Source organism: Gracilinanus agilis, chromosome 2 (genome assembly GCF_016433145.1).
Source record: "Gracilinanus agilis isolate LMUSP501 chromosome 2, AgileGrace, whole genome shotgun sequence".
Lineage (NCBI taxonomy): Eukaryota > Metazoa > Chordata > Mammalia > Didelphimorphia > Didelphidae > Gracilinanus > Gracilinanus agilis.
The window spans coordinates 543,090,001-543,113,604 of NC_058131.1; the positions used below are offsets into that span (position 1 = coordinate 543,090,001).

Here is a 23,604-nt window from a genome sequence, read left to right on the forward strand (position 1 = left end):
AGATTATTATAGACCTTCTTAATTGGTCTCTTGACTTCAAGATTCTCCCTGTTTCAAGCATTGTGTACATGGCTGCCAAAGTGATTCTGTTCCATTTGTCCATGTGATCCCCTCTACTCAGTCAGCTACAGAGGCTTCTTACTTCCAGCAACCAATATTGACTCCTCTGTTTATCTATAAAGCCCTTCACAATGGGGCCCTAAGATATCTTTCTAGTCTTACTGGACATTACTCTCTCCTCCCCCAATCTGTGTTCACAGCAAGCTGGCCTTCTGACTGTTGACATTTGTCTCTTCTATCCATCCCTTTGCACTAGGTGTCCCCCAGACCATTTTCTCCACACCTCTGCTTCATAGAATTCTTTTCTTTCTTCAAAAGGCAGCTCAAGTACCACTTTCTACACCAGAGCTCCTCAACTGTTACTGTTCTTACTCTCCAACTACCTTTTATTTAACTACATTATATTTATTTACTTTGTTCTATTCATATTTATTCTAGCTATAATTAAGTGTATATCTTTGTAGATATACACTGTCTATATAATATGTGTATATACTACTTACATATGTATGCAAATATACTTAATATCTATATATACTTATGTGTGTATGCTTTCTCATTTCTCATATTCCTCCTATAGAGTATAGAGATAATTTCATTTATTATATTTTTTATCTCCAGTGCCCACCATGATGCCCAGGACATATTAGGCACTTAATTGTATGTTGATTGATTGAAATATTTAACTGAACTTTGCTTCACAGAAACTTTCATCCATTGTTCCTAATTTATCTTTGTGTAGCTATATGTAATAAATCTTCAAAATTGTTTTTTATTGCTATATATTTATTTTAAATATTCATCCAAGTTTGCAACTCAAAGTCATCCATGTTTTTTTCCTCTTCCTTATACTATATCTAGTTATTTGCCAGTTCTTTTCAATTTTACCTCAAAAATAACTCTTGCTTCGGTCTATTCTTCTCTGCTCATATGATTCTGATTCTTGTTAAGACTGTTATTACCTGTTGCCTGGACTCTTACAATAGTCTCCTAATGGTTTATTTGTTTCAAGTTGTTCATTCCAGTTTAGCCTCCACAAAGCTGCAGAAGTATTATTCCTAAAGTACAGGTCTAACCTTGTCGCCCTCCTGTCTTCAGTGGATTTGAGGAGTAAATGCAAATTTCTCTATTTGGTGTGTAAAGGACTTATTGTGCATTACTTCACTTCACACACTCTCAAATGTAGCCAGACTGGCCCTGTTGTTGTTCCTCCTACACAATACTACATCTTCCATCTGTGCCTTTGCACAGATTGTCCTTCATGCCTGGATACATTCCCTTCTGCCTTCTGCCTTTTAGAATCCTTCCCTTCCTTCAGCCCTCAGTTTAAGTGCCACTTTCTAATAAATGAGGCCCTTTCTGTTCACTGCCACCATTAGTCTCTTTTCTCCCTTAATGGACTTTTATTTATCTTGTATGTTTTTGCATTTATGTACGTGTTGTCCCCCCTGACAGGATATAATCATCTTGAGAGTTTTCTCAGTACCTAGCACTGTTTCTGGAGGAATATGGAGGATAGCTAGTGGCTTTTCTGTTTTTAATTCAACAACTCAATTCAATAAAGATTTCTTATGTAGGTATAAGACTCTGTGCAGGTCCTGGCCATTATATTCGGTGAGCTTTTACAAAATGTACCCACTAAATATATACCAGTCCTTTATATAACACAATCCTTATTCTGGCAGATGGCCTGTAGTATTATACTGCTGACCCAGTTATTTTGTTACATAATGAATACTACTGTTCATAGGTGCTTCCTTTGGTTGCTTGATCACTAATAAATAACTTGACAATTATTTACATTGTATTTGGTGAGAGGAGAGCTATACTAAAGCTAAGTTCTTTATAGTTTTTTTCCTTTGACAGTATTTAACCTTCACCTCCACTCATCCTGTGGCACATTAGCCATCTGAATAAAGTGGGCTTCATGCTTCAACTCAAAAACCATACACAAAAATCCTTAATAAAAGAAAAGGAAAGAGAGAAGAGAGGACATGTATGTATAACATAGCATGTTCCTTCTGTGTGCCTGGCACATAATATGCATTCTATAAAGGCCTATTCCATTCCCTTCCATATATTATGGTAAGGAGAAGAAAGGGTAGCATTAAGAAATATGGCCCGAGATATTACAGATTGTAGAGGAAGATTAAAAATTGTATGCCTCAGATCTATCAAATGTAGCAGCAGGATTCAGTAGCCTTGCTTGCTCTTTCTTTGGGTGTCCAAAAAAGTAGGTTCTTGTTTCCTGCTCCTACAGATAAGAAATTATTGAATGTTGTATTTCCTAAAAATTATTCTCTTCACATAAGAGACAGTGTGACATCATATTGGATAATCTCAAAGTGAGAAGGCTCTAGTCAAGCCCTGCCTTTGAAACATGTGTGTGACCCCGCAGAACTTAACTTCTCTCAGTACATTAGATCAATGATGGAGAATTCAATTGTATTTTTTATTTAGTTTGCTAAATATTTCCCATTACATTTTAATCTGGTTGGTACTGATATCTCCACTCTAGACAATTCTCAAAAACTCTAGGTTTCAGGGGAAATGCTAATTTATGTTGGGAAAAGTTCTCTTATTTCATTGAAATCACAGGTCCAGTACCTATCCCTTATTCTTAATGTTCATTTATGACTGTGAAATGATAAAATATATTGGGAAAAGGAATTCTTGTGACATTAATAACTAATATTTGTTATATAGTACCTTAAGGTGTGTGTAAGCTTGTTTAGCTTGCATAGAAGGATAACAATACTTGGCATAGTATTTGTTTTCCTTTTTGTTGAGTTACTCAGATATAATGTGAAGACCTCATTTGTGTGTCATGGCAAACAAGTATACCTAGGTCAATAAATAATATAAAAGATGATAGGATATTAAATCTGATAAGTGTGATATAGTTCAACTCCCTCATTTTACATTCTTTCCTCTATGTGAGTTTATCCTTTTAATCATCCACCCTCTTCCCTTCTTCCTACAAACATATTCTCAGATATTTCTATCCTTTTAAGCATTTCCTTTGGCATCTCTTCAAACCATTGTCCTATACCCTTTTTCTCCTTTATTTTTATTGATCTAGGAGTAGTCTATGTCATTGGCATTAAACGCAAATAAAAATGGACCCCTGCTGGCCTGTCTTGGCCTAAAAAACACAAATTAATATTATCTATTTGTTTTGTATATTTACTTTGTTAAGTATTTTCAAATTAAGTGGACACCTCTGGTCTAGGCTATCTTATTCTTTGTCCTAAATTGTTTCCTTTCTGGCTTTGAATCTCATTCTTTTACTAAAAGAATTCTGTCCCAAATCATTAATGACCTAATTGCCAAGACCAAAAATTCTTTATCTGACCTCATTCTCTTTGATGTTTATGTAGGTTTTGACACTAGTGACCATTGTAGCCTTTTAGAAACTCATTTGACTTGGCTCTCCTGGTTTTTCTCTCATTTATCTGATTTCCTTCACTGGATCATTGGCTTTCTGTATTATCAAAGGGGACTCCCAAATCCTACATTCATTCTCACCCTTATTTATATCCAGCCTCAGTTTCTCTTCCTGAACTCCAATCCTAAATCTCTCCCAGATGACTTTTGAACATCTCCATGTTAGTGTTCTACTGATAACTTGAATTCTGAAGTAAACCCTAAACTGAATTCATCATCTTGACTCCCAAAGTGGCCCCTCCTCCTAAGTTATTCAAATGAACTTAATAGCTGTGGAATCATAGGCAAATCACTGTACCTCTCTGAGTCTATTTCCTCATTAAACAGGTACAATAATATATCACCTCAGGTTTGGCGTGGAAATCAAAAGCTATCAATGTTAAGCATCCTATAAACATTAAAATGCTATGTAAATGTCAGCTTTTATTATTGTTGTTTTTGATTGATTTAATCCAAATCTATGATTTCTTTGGTATAGTAATTCCTTATTAAGGAACTTCCTCCAGCAATACAGATGGGGTAACTCTTATACAACTTATTTTGTGCTTGTAGCCAGCTTGTATCAGAGGAGGAACTGAAATCCAGGTCTTCCTAGTTGCAAGACTTGGCTCTCTGTCACTCTATTCAGTAACTAGTATCATACTATACCATTGTGTTATTAATAGCATATATTTATTTTATATATATATATATATGTGTATATATATACTTATAATAGCATATATTAATATCATTTATAATGGCATTCTACTAATCATTAGGCTTAAAACCTTAGCTTCGTCTTTGACCTTTTTCTCTTCCTTATTTATTTCATCAGATGCCAAATGAGTTGTCATGTCTTAGAAAGCTTATATATTGAATGTGTTCTCCTTGACAGTTGGGTCTGCCTTTTTAAAGGTTTGCTTAACAGTGTGTTCCATATGGTAGGAGCTTAATGAATTATTGAATTTTTGAATAGACAATTAAGTGTGAGTGGGATTGAGTTGTCTGTGGTCATCATGCAAGTGACTGTACAGCTGCAATTCCAACTGAGGTTTCTGGTTCCAGTCTTTTGTTCTTTTTACTATATCATGTTGTCTTATCCAGACCTTCTTTTAGAACTTTACAATGAATTTCTTAGGACTTCTGAAATGCTTTTCTTAATGTGTCTTTCAGAGATATTCTGTTCTTCCTTATCTCAATCTGCTAGCATCTAAACCATCTTTGTTATTTTTCAATCCTTTCTCCATCTTGATTATCATAATTGTGTACACTTAAAAAAAAATCCAACTATTTCATGCCTCCCTTTCCAGGAATCCCTCCACTTTACTTCCTCTACTCAGTTGTCTTTAGGGCATATGGAACAGAAGTTCTTCTCCTTCCCTACCCTCAGGGCCAAAACAGATTTAGAAATTTATGAATATACTAAGCAATAGAAAACATTTAGAAACTGCTTCTTTATTCAAACTTATAGAATGGAATTTATTTTGCAGTTTGTTAATTTTCACAAATATGTTCATATAGTAAATATTGATGATTAGCTTTCAGACAGATTTGCTAAACAGTAATACATTTTTGCTCATTTTCTGACAGACCTCATTCTACAGACAGTGCCACACATAGGAAGATGACCCTGTCACTTGCTGATAGATGTTCAAAGACACAGAAAATTAGAATCTTACCCATGGCTGGTCGTGATCCAGAATGTCAGCGTACAGAAATGATTAAGGTACTTCTTGCCTTAGGTTTTTCCCATGAATAAAGATTCATTAAAAGTGATATTTTTATTTATTTTCTCCTTAGCTGGCCGATGTCATAATTGTTGTCTGCTCATATGATCAGAAATCCCTAAGCATGGAAAGAGTGGTAATAATGACAGCAGTGGTGATGGTAGCAAAGTAGAACTCCGGTTACTTTAAAAAAAAGTTTGATTCAGGTTTTTGCTGAGGTAATATCAGCAGTTATTCAGTTGCACATTTTATGATGCAGTTGAAAAGGCATTTTGATAGGCATAGCCATTTAGATCACTTTAGCATCTGATTATAAAGTCAGATCAAAAGGGTTGAAGAACTGAGAATATTGGAAGGAATTAAGAAAATGCTCCTTTTTTTCATTGCAGAAGGGAGACTTTGGGTGGGATAGAATTTTGCAATTTCTATCAGAGATGGGTTACTTTGTATGAAGAATCCCTCAAATGGTCACATTGTTGCTGTGTTGATTTATTTTGCTAAACTGCTTTAAAAATCTTTTAAAATTCTTTGTGATTAAAGATGACTTCCTGGTTGTTTGTTTGTGAGATACATGTGAGAAGTGGTTGGAAAAGAAGGTGATAAAAATAAAATTAAATAATGGTAGAGAGTCTCATTATGTAGTGGATGAGATACAGTGGAGACCATAGGTGGAATGATGCCTAGTTCAAGACTAATTATTGTAATTAGTTGGTGTTTGGAATGTATTAGATTAATTTATGATGGTATACTTTTCAGAATTCCAAATTTGTAGAATTCATAAATGGGGGCACAAATTGTCTTGTAAGTTACACTCAAGAGACAGAGTTAGGTGGTATTGTGGTGCTAGCTTATCTTTTCTGATAAGCAGAATACAGTGTTACAAACATTCAGTCTTCTTTCTTACTCTCTCCCTCTGACAGTCATGTTTGTCATTTATTTCTCAGCTATGTTTTCTGTAGAGCTTCTGTCCTTTTTTGGGAGAGTTTTGCAGGAAAAAGAAGAGGAAGGATTTGGCCAGGTGCTAAGGCACCCTGCCTCCAGTCTCATTGTCAGCTTAGTTTGCTGGTTCTCTCTCCCTCTGCCAACTTTGTCATTTTTATTCTCTTGGATACCTGCCTTTTTGTTGAGTCCTCCTACTTTGTCCCCAGTGGCAGGTTCAGCCAAGCCAGATATTGCCTATGAAATCAACATGCAGATCCATAGTTTTCCTTATCTGGAATTGGTCATAAAATCCCAAGTTTTCACTGTAACCTTCTGAAAGTAGGATAGAATCCATGCAGGAGTAATGATAGATAGATAAAAGTAAATGGCATATGATTGATTATCTTGGAATTTTCTTTTCCTTGTTCTAGCTTGTCCCTCTTTCCCTTATTTTTCAGAGTAGCTTTGGTAGGGATTTTTAATTGTTAAACTGTAATTTATCTAGTTTGTCCCCAAGTCTTGAAATTGAGGTATAATTTTTTAGATGGTTTTTAGTACAACTAAATTCTGCTTAATCAAAAAAATATATATTTATTTTTAATTTAGTGTAATAATGGACTTGTACTTACATAAACTGGCTCCCACTAGGTGAAAAAGGAAGGGAAATGCTGTGGAGAATAAGACACATGTAGATACCTCTTAGTTCTCAAGAATTCAACCACTGCAACTATTAATGGAGTGAAAATAAAGCTTAATATTGTAATTAAATACCTGTGTTTCCCATTACTAGTGACTCTTAGCTGGAATGACATATGTGAATTGAAGGGCCCAGACTTATGATCAGTTTGTAGTTTCTAGATAGATAAATCTCATATCAGTGCATCTGATGCTCTAGTATGGCTAAAAATGACCACCTCTGCTTCAAGGATAAGCTTTGGGAATCTATTGTATGTTGCTATCTTTATTGGACTCAGCCTTAACTTGGGAGACAACTAGCAGCTCCAGAGGAATCTGTACCTGCCAAAGAATTCCTGAAGAATATTGCTGTGTAGGTTCTTTCCAGTCTAGATGAGTAATATATTTCACTTACCTCTTTATATTTCCCTTATTTCTGTGATTAAAGAAAAATAATCTTGATATTTGGTTTAATGAACAGAAAAAATGGCTTTATTAACAGGAAGAAAAAAAGACTTTTAAGAGCTCAGAAATAAACAAACCTCATTATTTGTAATGTATTTAGTCAACTAATGATATCTGATTTCCTTGACAGAAAGAGGAGGAACGGTTGAGAGCTTCCATTCGTAGAGAATCTCAGCAGCGAAGAATGCGAGAGAAACAACATCAGCGAGGACTTAGTGCAAACTATTTAGAACCAGATCGTTATGATGAAGAAGATGAGGGAGAAGAGTCGATTAGTCTGGCAGCTATTAAAAACAGATATAAAGGTGGCATAAGAGGTGAGTTTTAGATGTTTTAGATGAAACTAAATGAATTGAAATTTAATTTAATTTTTAATTGAAATTTAATTTTGGCATTTTAACTTGTACACTATGTAATCTGAACCCCCAATGCCACTGAAAACCATATTTTTTTCAAGGATTAATGAACAGTTTGTCTTGAGGCCCAAAAAGTTCTGCAGAGAACAAACCATAGCCAGACTTTAAAATAAGCATGTAGGATAATTAGGAACTTTTTTTTTTTTATGGCAACAACTTTTCTTTCTACTTAGGTATTCTTTAAGTCTGTGGCATGTCAGGCACAGTCCTAGGCACTGGGAATACAAATATAAGATGGAAAAAGTTTTTTATTCTACTGGAGGAAAATAGCTTACCCACTGATAAGTACTTGATAGGAAGTAAATTTGTGAGGAGTGGGAACAACCATGTCCAGGAAGATGATTTGCACATCTGCTTGCCCCAATGTCTCTCCTGACCTTCAGGCTTACATTTCTGCCTACCTAAAATCATATGACATTTATACAATCGCCCCTGAGGAGGGTGTTGACCAACACACAGATCGCCCAGGGACACATGGCTGAGTTATGGGGTATGTGAATCAATTGTCAAAAGGAAGTCAAAAACATAAAAAAAAATAGAAGAAGAAAATCAAAATTAAATAGTATATAAAAATTCTGAGTAAGCAAGAATAAGTCCATAATAGATCCTTGAATCAGGGCCCAATAAAGTGATTTATGTCCCAGAAGCCTGTAGGACCATTTTAGCAATATGCAATTACTCAATCAGCAGCCAGGACTATCAAAAATTGCCACACTATGAAAGGGACTAGACATATGCAGCAAATGGGAAATATCATTCCCTGCTATGATTTTACCTTCACTCTCAGGGATAGGAGAGCCAAAATGATTGCTAGACTGAGGTACTTTGTCTTAATCTGGCATGGGGAAATCCTGCATCCGACGTTGTCAAACAGCTACTTCCTCGAACCCCAAAATAAGTCCTCTGTGTTGGCACAGATTCTCATCAATCCCATTGGGATTGGTTGGTTTCCTTGACTTTGTGCTTCTTGGCTCTGTATAATGGCTCTTTTGTGATCCCTTCTTCTGGAATCAGACACAATCATTAATCAAAGTCCCATAATATTTTTAATAATCAAAAGCAGATTTCCATAGTCTAAAGCTTTTGGGTATGCATTAATATTAGGGCTAATGGATATTGTAAACTTATATTAGTGCAAAATCAAAAAACCATTAATACTGGTAACAAGTGCTTCAGGTACAAAAAATGAGAGAGAGGAAAGAAAACTCAAATACTCTATTTATTTTTATTTATTTATTTTTTTAATATTAAACCCTTAACTTCTGTGTATTGACTCATAAGTGGAAGAGTGGTAAGGGTAGGCAATGGGGGTCAAGTGACTTGCCCAGGGTCACACAGCTGGGAAGTGTCTGAGGCCGGATTTGAACCTAGGACCTCCCGTCTCTAGGCCTGGCTCTCAATCCACTGAACTACCCAGCTGCCCCCTCAAATACTCTATTGCACACACAAGGAAAAACAATAATAAAATTTTTAAAAATATATGTGCATATATAGTTCAAAATTAGTGACACACCGTGTTTGCCCAGGAAGAGAGGAACAATACAAAGGTTTCTCACCCAAAAATGAGATCCATTTCCTTTTTAACTTGACCCCGATCCGCAGTGTGAGTGTACATAATTTTTTACCAGGTAACAGTTTTATAAAAAAACAGTAGTACAACAGCTAATGGACATTCAAGAAGTACCAAAAATCCCCCAAACCATAAGAGCTCATTTAATGACAATAGCAAACAAACTTGCTATCATTAGGATTCACATGAGTCTCTGTGTGACATTAAAAAAAAAACAAAAAAAAAACCCTTTGAAGATCATGGATACTTATTACAAGTTCTCCAGATCTAGCTAATCTTTCACCTTTGGTGAAGATATTTCCAACAAAGCCTATTGCTGCTATCATTCCAAAATTAAGCAGGAGAGCCTAGAAAAACACAAACCTCTGTATTGCCGATGAAAACCTTTTGGATCTGAAATGTCACCAAGAATCTAGATTATTCTGGTGGAAGGGTAGATTAAGCTGAAGAGTTACAAATATAAAAACCATCCAGAAGCCACTAGGCTACCTGGGAAATACTCCCTCTCGGGAGCCATCCAAAGGTACCATGCCCCTAGGAAAACCTTCCTACCTCCTGTATGAGACTGTAACAGCCATAAAAGGCATGTCTTTATATGTCTCATCCATTACATTTTTTTTAAACCTTTAACTTTGTATTGGCTCCTAGGGGGAAGAATGGTAAGGGCTAGGCACTGGGGGTCAAGTGACTTGCCCAGGGTCACACAGCTGGGAAGTGTCTGAGGCCGGATTCGAACCTAGGACCTCCCGTCTCTAGGCCTGACTCTCAATACACTGAGCTACCCATCTGCCCCCTCATCCATTACATTTTTATAAATGCGGAGGTGGGGAATACAACAGTGCTATTGTACTTCACTTCAACTACTAAATGGACCCTTATCTTTTGTTACAAACAACTCAAAGGTAGGCAACTGATCAGTCAAGAGGTAGTTGTGCTCCTAGATATCCTGAAAAATCACTCATAAAGACCCCTTAAAATCAATTTAAATTTTTAGGGCATTAAATTCTCCAAAGGTTGCATACAGGTTATAAACCAGTTTGATGGAGTCCATCCATCATCATCTATGTGTCAATTAACAAAGGCAAAAAGGCACAAAAGGCTGTAAAGGCAATATGTGACCTCAATGGATCTGGTGACAACAAACCCAATATTCATAAGGACTTATGGCCAAGTTACAGAAAGGGTTTGTCAAAGTAGACTATGGGTTTTTACAGTGGTATTTTCTCCAGTACAGCCAATATGGGAGGTACAAATAATGACAGCGTAACAGAATATATAGTTAAATAGCCAAAACACAGTAGCTGAAAATGACAATGCAACAGAATAGTATAGATTAGGTTAATATATGAACTTAAAAACAAAATTAAATCTTAAAACAATCAGCAAATACAATATATGTGACAGGATATGAGCAATCAATTCAAGAGTCCTTGTCTCCAATTCTGATAGCTGTGTTACAGAGGCTTCTTCACTATTTGGAGGGGAACAAACCGAAGCAGTTAGCAGTGGAGTCTGAAAAGCTAAAAATTCACCTCCAGACTCTTTTAAGGTTCTTTCCCCTCCTGAGTATCATCATCCATCTAGATTACTTTGGTCATACTTCTGGGGTTCTTAACTCCAGACTTCTGGTCACCATAATGTAAGATTTAAATTAATGTGCAATAATAACTCCAAGCATTATATTTATAAAGTTTATTAATCACTTGAAGTAGGAAAAAAAGTAAACTAAAAGAGATATAAGTTCAAACCTAGTTATCTAACAAAAAGTAAACCCATGTGAGTAACTTCTCCTGTTTGCTTCTGCTTGCTATGATCAAGGGAAAGAGGGGGGTGGGGAGGGGGAACTACAAACTTATATCTTCCCTGTGTTAGCACATAATGTGAGAAGGAAAGTGGGATGCTGAGAATTGAAGTTCTGGGGAGTTGATTCTAATTACACAATTTTAAATGATTTCACTTTTGTTTTCAGAGGAACGAGCTAGAATCTATTCTTCTGATAGTGATGAAGGATCTGATGATGACAGAGCACAGCGTTTACTCAAAGCAAAGAAACTCACCAGTGATGAGGTAAGGTAACCTTTTTCCTTTGTAGGTAGTGGTAGTTGAGGCTTTATTCTGAAATAATATTAGAAATGAGAGGCAACAGTGTGGCTAGAAGTTTTGTCATCAGAACAACTCTGTGGCCATGGACAAATCTTTTAATTTTTCATTGTACCTCAGGTACCTCAGGATCACCACAAGTCAGAGAATGTTTCCAAGTAAAGAATTTTCTGTGTTGGGGCAGCTTAAATGACTCAGTGGACAGAGAGCCAGCCTAGAGATAGGAGGTCTTCAGTTCAAATCTGGCTTAAACGCTTCCTAGCTGTGTGACCCTGGGCAAATCACTTAACTTCCAATTGCCTAGTCCAGTAATGGTAAACCTTTTAGAGACTGAGTGCTCAAACTGCACCGTTAGGCCACAGGTGAGCCCCTGCCTTATGCCAGACAGGGGAGGGAGGAAGCACTCCCATTGGGCTGCTGAGCAGAGGGGCAAGTGATGGGAGAAATGTCCTTTTATTTTTTTGGATTAAAGCTAATAGGTTGTGGCTGCCAGGAGATATAATATAGAGCTAGAACTTCAGGTATTGCAGGTTTCCCACTCATATCACAGGAGAAAAAGTGTCACCTTATCATGTGACTGTTAAAGGAATAGCACCAAGGTATTCCTTTACTTCCTAAATTCTTTATATTGCATTCCAAGCACTTTTGAATGTTTGGAGATTATTGCCACATGAATTTTAGGTAATTTCCAGGCATGTTTCCTCTGTCAGTTTTGGTGATTGTTACAATTCTAGTTGAATACACATGGGCTAATAGTTGATATAGAAAGGGAAGCATTCTATAACACCTGCTGTGTGCCAGGCACTGTGCTAAGCCCTTTTTTTTTTTTTAAATATTTTAAACCCTTAACTTCTGTGTATTGACTTATAGGTGGAAGAGTGGCAAGGGTAGGCAATGGGGGTCAAGTGACTTGCCCAGGGTCACACAGCTGGGAAGTGTCTGAGGCCGGATTTGAACCTAGGACCTCCCGTCTCTAGGCCTGGCTCTCAATCCACTGAGCTACCCAGCTGCCCCTAAGCCCTTTTTTTTTTACAGGAGTAATCTCATTTGAGATGAAGCAGGTTTGGAGCAGGTGACATGATAGGAAGGAAAAAGCATTGGACTAGGAGTCCAAGGGCTTGGTTTCAAATTCTGGCATGAATCACATAATCAATCTGAACTTCAGTTTATTCTCTGTAAAGTGGGGACAGTAGTCCTACCCCATAAGATTATAATCAGAAATCACATGAGATAATATATGTGAAAATGTTTTTAAAACTATTGAGGCAGAATTTTAAGTATGAGTGTTTGTTGTTTTTTTCCTACAGCACATAGATGTAGATGTTGTTCTAATACATGTATATGAAATGTGCCTGTTTAGATTACCCAGTTCACACTCCCATCTTTCTTTTCCATTGTTATTAATTGTGAAATGTTGTGAACAGCTTGCTTCTCAATTAAATGTGCTTTGAGAGATTTCCTACATAGTGCAAAATTTCCACAACCTGTCTATTTTTAGAATATGAATTTTAGAATGCAATGTTTCCAAAGAACCAAGAAGTGACATCTTGGCAGAAATTGATGGATTGGCTCGGAACAGATTTGTTTTTCATCAGGATGAGGAAGTATCCTAATGGCACATTTACAGTATGCTGAACAGTTGGCAAACAGGGCCCCTCATCATCTAGACAGATGCTATTTGGATGACGGCAGGCAATTCTGTGAATTAAAATTGAAAGGTAGTTTGTAGCCAGACCGCCTTATTCCTAGGGCATGAGAAATCACCAACTGGTCATTTTGTTGTGGTTTTTTTTGTAAGCTAAAATAAGGATTTAAGGGAAATGGCTTGAGTCATTAAATCATTCTTTTTTCATTCAAATTTAAGGGCCTATATTTTGTAGATACCTGCATTTTGTAGCCATATTTTCTTGAACAAGATCACATTCACCTCAGCGACTGTGCTACTCTGTGAATTTTGTTAGCATGTATGCCTTCGGTGGGGGCTTTTGAAAGAGTTCAACAACCTCCTTTGGAGTCCAACTTGGAGCCACCAGAGTAAGAAATGAAATGAAATCACTGGTAAGAAAGGTTTTCTATTGGGCAGTTCAGCTTCTATGAACGTATGGATCTTCTCAAAGTCAAGTGGAAGTTGCTGTGAGCCGTGTGGAACCAGTCATAATGGGGCAAACCAGTAGAGCAGTCAGTGACTGACTCAGAACAAAGGGATCAGGACTGGCTGTCACTGGGCTTTCCAGGGTTAACTTCTGTACGAGTGGCATCCACGTAAGCCTGACTGCCTCCGTGGTCCTGTCCTTGCTCCCATGATGTTTTTCAGAATAGGTTGTGCCTAGACCAGGTACTAGTATTCTTTCAGAATTAACGTGCCAAGATTCTGATTTAAGGTTTCATGTACTAGAAACTTTTTAGAGATTTTGTGGAATCTGTAAGCACTGTAAGGACATCTTCATTTGAACATTTAAAAGCTTTTGAAAGTAAATTATAGTCTGTAAAGAATATAAGGTTTTAGAAAATAAACTTCACCCAAAATTAAAATAAAATGCCATTTTACCAGTTTAGAGATGGTTCCTATCCCTCCTAGTCAAGAGGAAACAGTGGCAGGTGGGAAGTGAGTCACATAGCAAGACTCAAGATTGCCAGCCCTCCCCCTGCCTGTTTTGCATCATCCAGGCCAGTACACAAGCAGGAGGCCATCTGGCAGGATTCTGTTGGGCAGCTTTCTACTGCCACCAACTGAGAATCAGGGAGGATTTCTTTTTTTAGTTATTGGACCCCAGGATTCGTGACTTTTCATCTTTTCCTTCCCCTATTGTGTCTCTCCCTGCAGTGTTTGCTGTACAAGCAGGCAGACACATAAAAATGCAACCGCTTGACTATACTGAAGTGTGTCTTAGAGAGCAAGCTGTGTATGCAATAGCCAAGTTACGGATTTCTCTCAACATAGACCTGTTGTTAGATTTTTATCTATCTAAAATGTGTTCATCTACCTAATATCTCACTGTAACTTTCTACTTTTGAATAGGAGGCAGAACTATTTCCTTCAGTCCTGGAGGCTCACATCTTGCCTGCAGATTGAAACTTAACTGAAACCTCGTTCAGCAGAGTTAACATGGTCTCTTGTCCATAGAAATTCTTGATTCTTTCCTTGGTTATCTTTTTCCTAGATGGTAGATGATTATTATAGTGGGGGACATTGTAAGAAAGTCTACAGTTTTTTTTAAATGAATTTTGTTTTTTTCCAGATTACATGTCAGTACAATTTCTTAATATTCAGTTTCTGATATTTTGTAATCCATGTTGTTTCTCTCCCATCCACTCCTTTCCCCTTCCCAGGAGGGCAGGTAATGTAGGCTGTAGATCTATTATCATAAAATATATTTTTCCATATTTGTCATGCTGTGAAAGATGACACATATTGCTTATACTAGACACAATTTCATGGCAGAAATAAAATATGGTATGTTTCAGACTCCATTTTAGACCCCATCTGTTCCCTCTATGGAATTGGATATCCTTTCTTTGGTCATGAGTCTCTTGGAGTTGTCCTGATCCTTGAAACCCTACAGTTTTTTTGTTTGTTTGTTTGTTTTAAACCCTTACCTTCCATCTTGGAGTCAATACTGAGTATTGGCTCCAAGGTAGAAGAGTGGTAAGGGCTAGGCAATGGGGGTCAAGTGACTTGCCCAGGGTCACACAGCTGGGAAGTGTCTGAGGCTAGATTTGAACCCAGTACCTCCCGTCTCTAGGCCTGACTCTCAATACACTGAGCTACCCAGCTGCCCCCGAAAGCCTACAGTTTTGAGAGTATAATTTAGGTTGTGATATCTCAAGAATAAGCAGCAGGTAGAAAAGGGATGAGGAAAATGTGAAAGGAATCTTCCTTTGGAGATGCTCAGGAAAGGGGAAGTTTAAGGTGGAAAAAAACTAACGTGATCCTTCCTGGCTTTGGTTCACAGTTCTTGTGACTCAGGCTACCTCTTTCTTACCTAAAACACCCTAAGCAGATGCTTGTGTTCATGGATAGGGAAGTGTTGAAAGATTTCTAGCACAAACCCCAGAGGATCTCACTGAGGCTTAGGCAGATCTTGCCTCTAGAGTAGGTTTTCAGAACTGACTATATGAATGAACAGCCTATTCTCATCCTTTGCCTTCACTTCATTTTACACACCTGCATCATCAGTGGCCTCTTAACAGACTGAGGATCCAAGTAGGAAGATTCTCAAACATTAATGCTGATAACAAAATATGCTATTGCCCCATCTCAAGTTGTTTTGCAATGATATCATCAATAATTCTAATGATAGCCAATATATACATGTATTTTTTTTGTAAAGTTTTCAAAACATATTATACATATATCTCATTTAATCCTCACAACAACCCCAAAAGGTAGGTGCTATTATTATCCCCATTTTACAGATGAAGAAACTGAGACAGGCTGCAGTTAAGTGACTTACCCAGTGCCACACAGCTAATAAGTATCTGAAGTGGGAGTTAGACTCAGGTTTTCCTGAATCCAGATCCAGGATTCTATCTACAGGACCACTAAGCTGCCTCATTCTCCTGGCAGAAGCCCTAAGGTATACCCCTTAGAGGCTCGAGGACCAAGTATGAGAAGATGTCAGTCTCTTCTCCAACCAGTCTCTTACTCTTCCTGGCAATCTATGAAGAATCCCTGCTTCTACCAGAAGATTAGTAATGGTGATAGGAGGCAATGACAGAATTCATGGTACAAACAGAAATGATGGTAGAATCCCTAATATAGAATCTTTTAAGTAGATTCACATTCAGGGTGGGTCCTCCAGTGGTGTGGAACATCCCGTCCTCCAGGCCAGGGTTCACAGAGTCCTCGCTCCCCCTGGGATTGGCACCACTTGCCTCACACTTGGCGGTAAAGCCAGACTTCTCTGGTATCCAAAAATATTCAACAAAACCTTAAAGGACAGGTATTCATGCTATTAATAACAAAACCCTGCCTTGCGCCACTTGAATCCCTGCTTTGTAGACATTCTGATGGTGGCGATTATTCACAAAATAGTTGTTGGACATATCTTGGGCCATCTCTTTCTTGGCTGGAGTGGTGACTTAGGAAGTATACCTGAATGGCAGAACCAAAGAGGGAAGAGGCTAAGGGGAGACAAGCTTGGGAATAGAGGAAGGTGCAGGAAGATGTGATGAAGCCATTGAACAACATAAAAATATTACTTCCCTTTTCTCTTCTTCACAGAAAGGGATGTACAGGAGTTGGTTCCTTTCCCTACTTTCTAGATGAAAAATCTTATCTTTGGAGGTAGGGAAAGGGAGCCAAAAGGAAGGTTTTTCATCATCCCATATTAAGCATTTATCGTTGGAATTTTGGTCAGCCAAAAAGTAGCTCTCCTTAATATGGTAACTGCCCCTTGGGAATTTGTTTCCCTTAAATTTGTATTTTTAGTATATCATTAAAGATAGAGGGTATGCCTCTATTTAAAATAAGGAAATGGGGTGTACCTGTAATAAATTTTTCTTTTCAGAAGTATATGCAAAAGACATTTTTTCCCTTCTAACTTTTTAGTCTATTAATTGGACCAATACTCTTAGAATCAACAGCATATGTGAGTGCCTCACGCTGGAGGGTACATTAGCGAAAATCTAGGCCAGCCCCTTCATTGCATAAGTGGAAAAACCAAAGACCAGATTGGTCAAATGATTGGCTCTGCTCATCCGGGGCTATAGCGACTCCCATTGCAGCGCCTTCTCCTCCTGCCTCTGGCCCAGGCATCTGACTGCCCTCGCCAGTAAGAAGAAATCCAAGTACGAGGTTCAGCACGTTAGAACTTACACCATCTGTGTGCATTTGGTCCTTGGAGTCTGGAATTACAGTTACTTTACCTAGGAGGCTTAGTAGGCTAAAGTGACTAGGTTAGTCTGTGCCCATAAATGATGTTCAGTGTTCTCACTTGGCTGTGTTCCGTTGTCTCCGGGTGCCCCAGTCTCAGCCCCACGCCTGGCCTGCCGCCATTTTCTGCTGCCCAACTCAACTAAGATTGGCTTAGTGTCAGGACTTGTAAAGGGATCTCCTGTAAGAGTTCTGCTGGAAATAGGAGAGAGGAGGGCCTTTGGTGGTATTACTTCCTTAGATTGGTGATGGCAAACTTATGACCCGCATGTCAGCACACACGTAGCCATTTTCGATGACGTGCAGCCGCATACAGAGAAGTATGGGGCTGCATGCAGAGGATGAAACATTTGTTGTAGTGTAGTGTAGACACTCTGTGCACTGTCGATGACAATTCTACCTATATTAACGTACCTATTTTGGTTTATTAAATACAGTTATATATTACAATTATATATTTTTGTTATTTAAACTCTAAATATTATGAAATTATGGTGTTTTTTTCCTCAAAGTGACACACTACCCGAGTTACGCTCAGTTTTTTGGTGTATTTTGACACACCAAGCTCAAAAGGTTGTCCGTCATTGATTTAGACTTAACTAGTTGTGGGGAAGTAAAAACAAAAACACTGATCCTGAAGGACAGGCCTCTACCGCTCCTCTCTGATAATTGAGTCTGTCCCACTATCTGTAGGGGCAGCTAGAGGGACCACCTGCTATTTAAGTGTTTCATATTATTTGGGTTATTTCATCATTGTCATTGCAGGGCCCCTAGCCCAGTGCCTTACGTGTTGGTGATTTAAAGTTTGTTGAATTAAAATTTTAAGTTTAGAATTGGAGAAAAAGAGGAAAAGCACCGAGGGACTGCACACCCCTTGCTCTGCTTGTTATGTGGACCCCTTGTTAGTATTTATGGGAGTGCATGATTCGCATAAGGTCATAATGTTGTTATTTGCATTGATGAAGGAAATGGCCAAATCCGTAAGATCACAAATAAAGTGAAGCCAGCTAAATGGCTCAATGGATTGAGAGCTAGACCTGGAGATGAGAGGTTCTGGGTTAGGATCTGGTCTCAGAAACTTCCTGTGTGACCCTGGGCAAGTCATTTAACCTCCATTGCCCAGCCCTTATGACTTTTCTGCCCTGGTTTGAGAGGGTTCTCAGAGTGGTTCCAGCTTTTACTGCTACTAAGCCACCATCTTGGCTCCTCTCCCCTCACTCTTCTGCCTTGGGCTAATATACAGTATTGATTCTTAGATGTAGAATGTAAGGGTTTAAAATAAACAAATTAAAATGTGGAAGTATTAGCATATTATTACTTTAAAAATGAAAACAATGCTCATTGAAAATACGCTGTAATTTAGACGAATGTGTAGTGAGCAATATCGCCGGTCATTTTGTTGCATATATAGTTAGTTTTGAAAGAAAACATGGAATAGTGAATATAGAGTATGCTTTAAAGATATGAGGACCTGAGTTCAAGTCCCTCTCTGACATGGAACTCGACTATAAGCAATTTACTTAACCTTTGAGTGTTCTTAACTGAACGTCTAGGCAGTTCATTAGGATTACATTACAGAGAAGATGCAAATAAGATGCAAACCTGCATTTAGAAGGATTTTCCTTTTCTGAGACTCCCTTATATCAAGGAAATCACTAGTTCCATCTCTGTTGTTATAATGAAGTGTATATTGTAGTTGTGAAATGTGTTTTATTGCATGTGCATCACAGTATATCTACCTAAACATGAAAAGATCACTATAATAATACATACAAAGAGAAGAACGTAACCCCCCCCCCCAAAAAAAAGTGCACCCCCCTGCTGTTCTAGGTTTGGCTTCAAATTAAACGTGGACTTGTTCCTCCCATAGCTGTCCTTTTCTGCTTTTGCCTTACAAAAGAAGTTTCTGCCCAAAGTGGGAAACATTTATTACCCGGTGGAAATTCTCTAAATATCTTCAAAATTATTAAAATAATGGCTGTGTCTGTGTACGAATGAACTATTTTTACATATATGCAGCATTTAACCATAGCATTTCCCAAACATTGCCTTGTTGTAACTTTAAAAATCTGTGCAATGAAGCCATTGATCAATAATGTCCAAAAATCTTTTAAAATATTCTGAAAACTGAATACTAGAGAGGATTCAAAATCTCAAAATTTTTTAGTCCAAAAAACAAACAAAAATGTTAAGGAAGCATAGACAATAAGTTTTAATCTAGTAGTTCTCTATTTATTTGCCTTTGGGATCTTTATAATTTGTAATTAACTCTCAAAAGTACTCTTGCTGCTTCTACATGTGAAGATTTTCCAAATTGGCACTGACCTTTTTTTCAGGGACCATTATGGCCTTTGAAAAATAATTTTAGTCTTTCATTTTTATGCATTGTTTTCGCATTACCCAGAACTGTCCCATGTTTATAACTAGGATTTTTTTAAAAAGAAAAAACATTGCCAAAAAGAATTAAAAAAAAGTAAAACCTGCAGTTCCACATCCTCCCCTCTTAGCAAAAGGAATGGAGTGCCTGACTTACTATGTGTTCTTTGGAGCTACACTTGGTGGTTGGGTTATAATTTTTCAGAGTATGTGCTTGTAAAAAATAAGTTTAAGAGGTAAAACAAAACTTTCATTTGATTGACTGAAACTCAGCCTTGTACCCAGAAGACCAGCAAGCCATTTAATCTCTGTGTGCCAGGGAAGCATAAATAAACCATGGAGGAGCCGCCAGTCTGCATCACAAAGGGGATTCTCAAACTAATGAAATTCTGGTTCTGGGCCAAAACAACAAAGGGCACATTCACCAGCAATAACTTGGTTCATAGAGGCAATGGGATGGCTCAGTGGATTGAGAGCCAGGCCCAGAGACAGGAGGTTCTGGGTTCATATCTATCTGGTTCAGCTACTTCCCAGCTGTGTGACTGACAATTCACTTGACTCCCATTGCCCACCCTTACCACTCTTCTAACTTAGAACCAATATATAGTATTGATTCTAAGGTGGAAAGTAAGGGTTAAAAATTTTTTTTAAATAACTTGGTTCATAATTTTAGTTTTTAATTTTATTTGTGTTTCTTTAGGAAGGGGAAACTTCTGGAAAAAGGAAAGCAGAGGATGATGATAAAGCTAATAAAAAACACAAGAAGTATGTGATTAGCGATGAAGAAGAGGAAGATGATGACTGAATTTCATGAAATGGAAGTGCATTTTCTATGGATTGTATAGTTATTTTATAACAGATGTAACATGATGAAGTTATTTTGATTAAAATGAATTAATATGCTTTTTGTGTAATTTCAGTGTGAATAAAATTTGTAGAGGTAAGTTCTTTGACTTAAGAAACAAGAGCTAGTGGTCCCAGTGTATTCCCTTGTCTCATCCTCCGTGGGAGGGCTCCCCACGTGGAATGTTCTCCCTCTCTTTCTGCCCATCATCGAAACCATTCTCACTCAGCAAGCCTCCAGCTGGCCCTTCTCCGCTCGCCATGTTCTTCCTCCTTGCCTGTTGTCTGTGTTCTTAGTAAGTGGTGCTGCGCCCGGTGAGCCTATGGTGCTGAGCACATGTACAACTACAGCAGGAAGAAGCCGGACAATGAACATCAGGCCCCTCCTCGGTGCCGGGCGCTGGGCTAAGCATGGGGAGGCGAGAAGGGGCAGGGATGGGGGAGACAAGTAGGCAAACACAAACAGAACCGGAAATTACGCAGCAGGGAAGGCTTCCTCCTGAAGACGGGTTTTTGCCGGGACTTCAAGGAATCCGTAGAAGCTTGCCGGGGGACACGAGGAGGGACAGCATCCCGGCCTGGGTGACAGCCAGGGGACATGTCCAGGGCTAAGAAATGGAGTCAGGCAGGCGCTGGAAGGTGGGAGGAGACCCGGCGTTCAGGGCTTTGGACTGCAAAGGAGAGCCGTGGCTGCTGGGTTTGGGGTGGGGAGGCACATGGGGTCTGCGCTTCACTTTAGGTAATTCGTTTGGTGGCTCCATGGCGGACGGGGAGCTGAGGCGGGCCGACCCACCAGCAGGGCTTGGAAACGATGTTCCAAATTTAGGCTTCTCGTTTTACCCACAACGTTTTGGGTCTCAGCAGTTGATTTAAATAGCTAAACCTTCCTAAATACGAGGGTTAGTCCTTGATTATGAAAAACTCCAAAAGCAGATCCCCTTTTAGATGGAACCTCTTCCTTGTGGCCTTACATTAACCCAACCAGCACAGCCTTCTGTAAGGCCCAGCTGTGACCCAGCTCGTGTGAGCACAGGGAACGACGGGCAGTGTGGCGTGGACGTAGCTGGTTCAGATTAGCAGAAGAGGGAGCGAGTTCACAAAAGTGAATTCTTCCACCCTTACCAATCTTCTACCTGTGAAACAATACACCAAAGTACAAGGGTTAAAAATTTAAAAAAAAAAAAAAAAGTGAATTCTTGTACATGGAGCTTCTGGAAGGGGAGCTGCGATGGCTGCGGAGCAGGAAGAACCCATCTCTTCCCGAGAAGGATCTAGAAAATGGAGACAGCCTTGCCTGGGAAGCCCTCCCTAAAGTCACAGCAACTTCTCTTTCAGCCCAGGGTAGCAGGTCAGACAGCTTTGCACACGTTGGGAATGGCTGGCCCAGCCACTCCGGCCTGAGGCTGAGAGGGTGAGAAGAGGCCCCAGGCGTGCCTCACCTCCACAGAACAGACCCAGGAGGCCCCCTGGGCTGGCCCAGCCCGAAGCCTGTAACAATGACGGAAGTACGGCCTTCACTGAACAAGCCGGCCCCCAGGTTCAGCAGCAGTGAGAGATGAAAGCTTGGAATATCCCCATTTAGCCCCAAGAAAACAGGAGCGGGACCCAAGGGGACGGCCTGGACCTTCCCTCCAGAAGGGCAGAGGCAGGAAGTCCGGAGGCAGGCCGGAAAACAAGGTAAGAATCCCACCAGAAAGAGCAATTATGGTGACGGCTATCCTCAAGACGCAAACCCAGAAGAGAAAGTCCAAGAGGTCTAAAGCAAAACCTCAAAGGAAAATACAGCTTGTGTGTAACTTCAACGATAGTTTCTGGTAGAGATGAAGCTACCACTTTTTTATGGTTTAAAAATTTTTTTTATAAATGGAGAATAAAAGGAAAAATTCTGGAAATATATAGAGCAGGGACAGCCACGTATCCTAGCAGAGAGAGAATGAGGCCTGGGGTCAAGAGGACCGGAGTTCAAATATGGTCTCAGACACTTCCTAGCTGTGTGACTACAGACACTCTTCACTCTTTTGCCTTAGAACCAATATTTAATATTGATTCTAAGACAAGGTAAGGGTTTGGGGGAGGAGGAGAGGAGCAACATTCCATCCCTAAAAGGTTCTCCTTTAGGTCATAGGCAAAACTAGGACTTACAGGACAAAGAAAATACCATAAAGTGGAACAAAATCCATTCTTGAGGAATCGTAGTCAGGACCCCTCCTGAAATACATAGAAAGGCTCCAGGCTTACCACCAAGAATAGCTCACCTAACAAAACTGGGCAATCCTCTATGGACAAAAATGGAGTTTAATATAATGGAGGACTTCTAAGCATTCCACTGAAACTAACAGAGCGAGCAGTCTGAAGAGATTGAACAGGATTCTGCTGCTTACATCTAATGAGCCGCTGAGACACATTTCCCCTCCGTGACCACTGGGGGGCCAACCGGAGTCCCAGCGAGAGGGCTGATGGGTGATTTGCTGTCTTAAAAGAAGGAAAATGGAGGGAAAAAGAACCCACTGGGGGTGGGGGTGGGGAAAGTTATTGGATGTAATTGGGGTGAGCAAAGAAAGGACAAAAGAGGGTGAAGGGCAGATGAGAGCCAGCTGGGCACAGCGGGAGGGAAAAGGGAGAAAGGAAGAAGATGGAGGAAGGGAGGAATGAGTCCTCCACAAAATGGTCGAAGGGAGGAGAATCTGAAGGAAGCGTGGGGACAAGAAGCAGTGACTGGGCTTTGGGGAAAGGACAGAGAAGGGGGCAGACGGAGGCCCTCAAGGAGCGCTGGTGAGTTATCCCGCCCCTCCCCCCCTCACTCGCCTTTATGCAGAACAAGGAAGGAGGAGGCAAATAGTGATTATAACTGAATTCCAATTCATAAAAATGGACCAGAAAGCAGAATCCCAAAGGAGACTTAGAGGACACGCCCTTGGAAAATGGGGCCTGACCACGAAAGCCCCCACAAATCTAAGCTTCGTCTGAAGGACCAAGAACTCTGATCCGTGGAGTGACTAGACACAATCCTGGAGGTCCTCCTGAGAGGTGGCGCATGGAGCGTGGGGACTGAAGCACACACACGTGGCAAATGAAAGAACTTGTTTTCTGGTCTATGCCTGTGTATTACAAGAATTTTGGTGTTTCCCCCCACCCCACCCCACCCCC

The 23,604-nt window shown here is 39.4% G+C and overlaps 1 protein-coding gene across 2 annotated transcripts in view; it reads left to right on the top strand.

Moving 5' to 3' along the window:
• LEO1 (LEO1 homolog, Paf1/RNA polymerase II complex component) overlaps positions 1 to 20,551 on the top strand; it is a 55,228-nt gene extending 34,677 nt beyond the window's left edge. The window contains exons 9-12 of one of the 2 annotated variants that reach the window (XM_044662237.1): positions 5,080 to 5,215; positions 7,408 to 7,594; positions 11,233 to 11,330; positions 20,315 to 20,551. In XM_044662237.1, coding sequence (XP_044518172.1) covers positions 5,080 to 5,215; positions 7,408 to 7,594; positions 11,233 to 11,330; positions 20,315 to 20,419 — 526 coding nt within the window. In that variant the 3' untranslated portion in view covers positions 20,420 to 20,551. The remainder of the gene's footprint in view (positions 1 to 5,079; positions 5,216 to 7,407; positions 7,595 to 11,232; positions 11,331 to 20,314) is intronic. The other variant, XM_044662239.1, reaches the window with a different exon arrangement.
• The last annotated feature ends 3,053 nt before the right edge of the window (positions 20,552 to 23,604 follow it).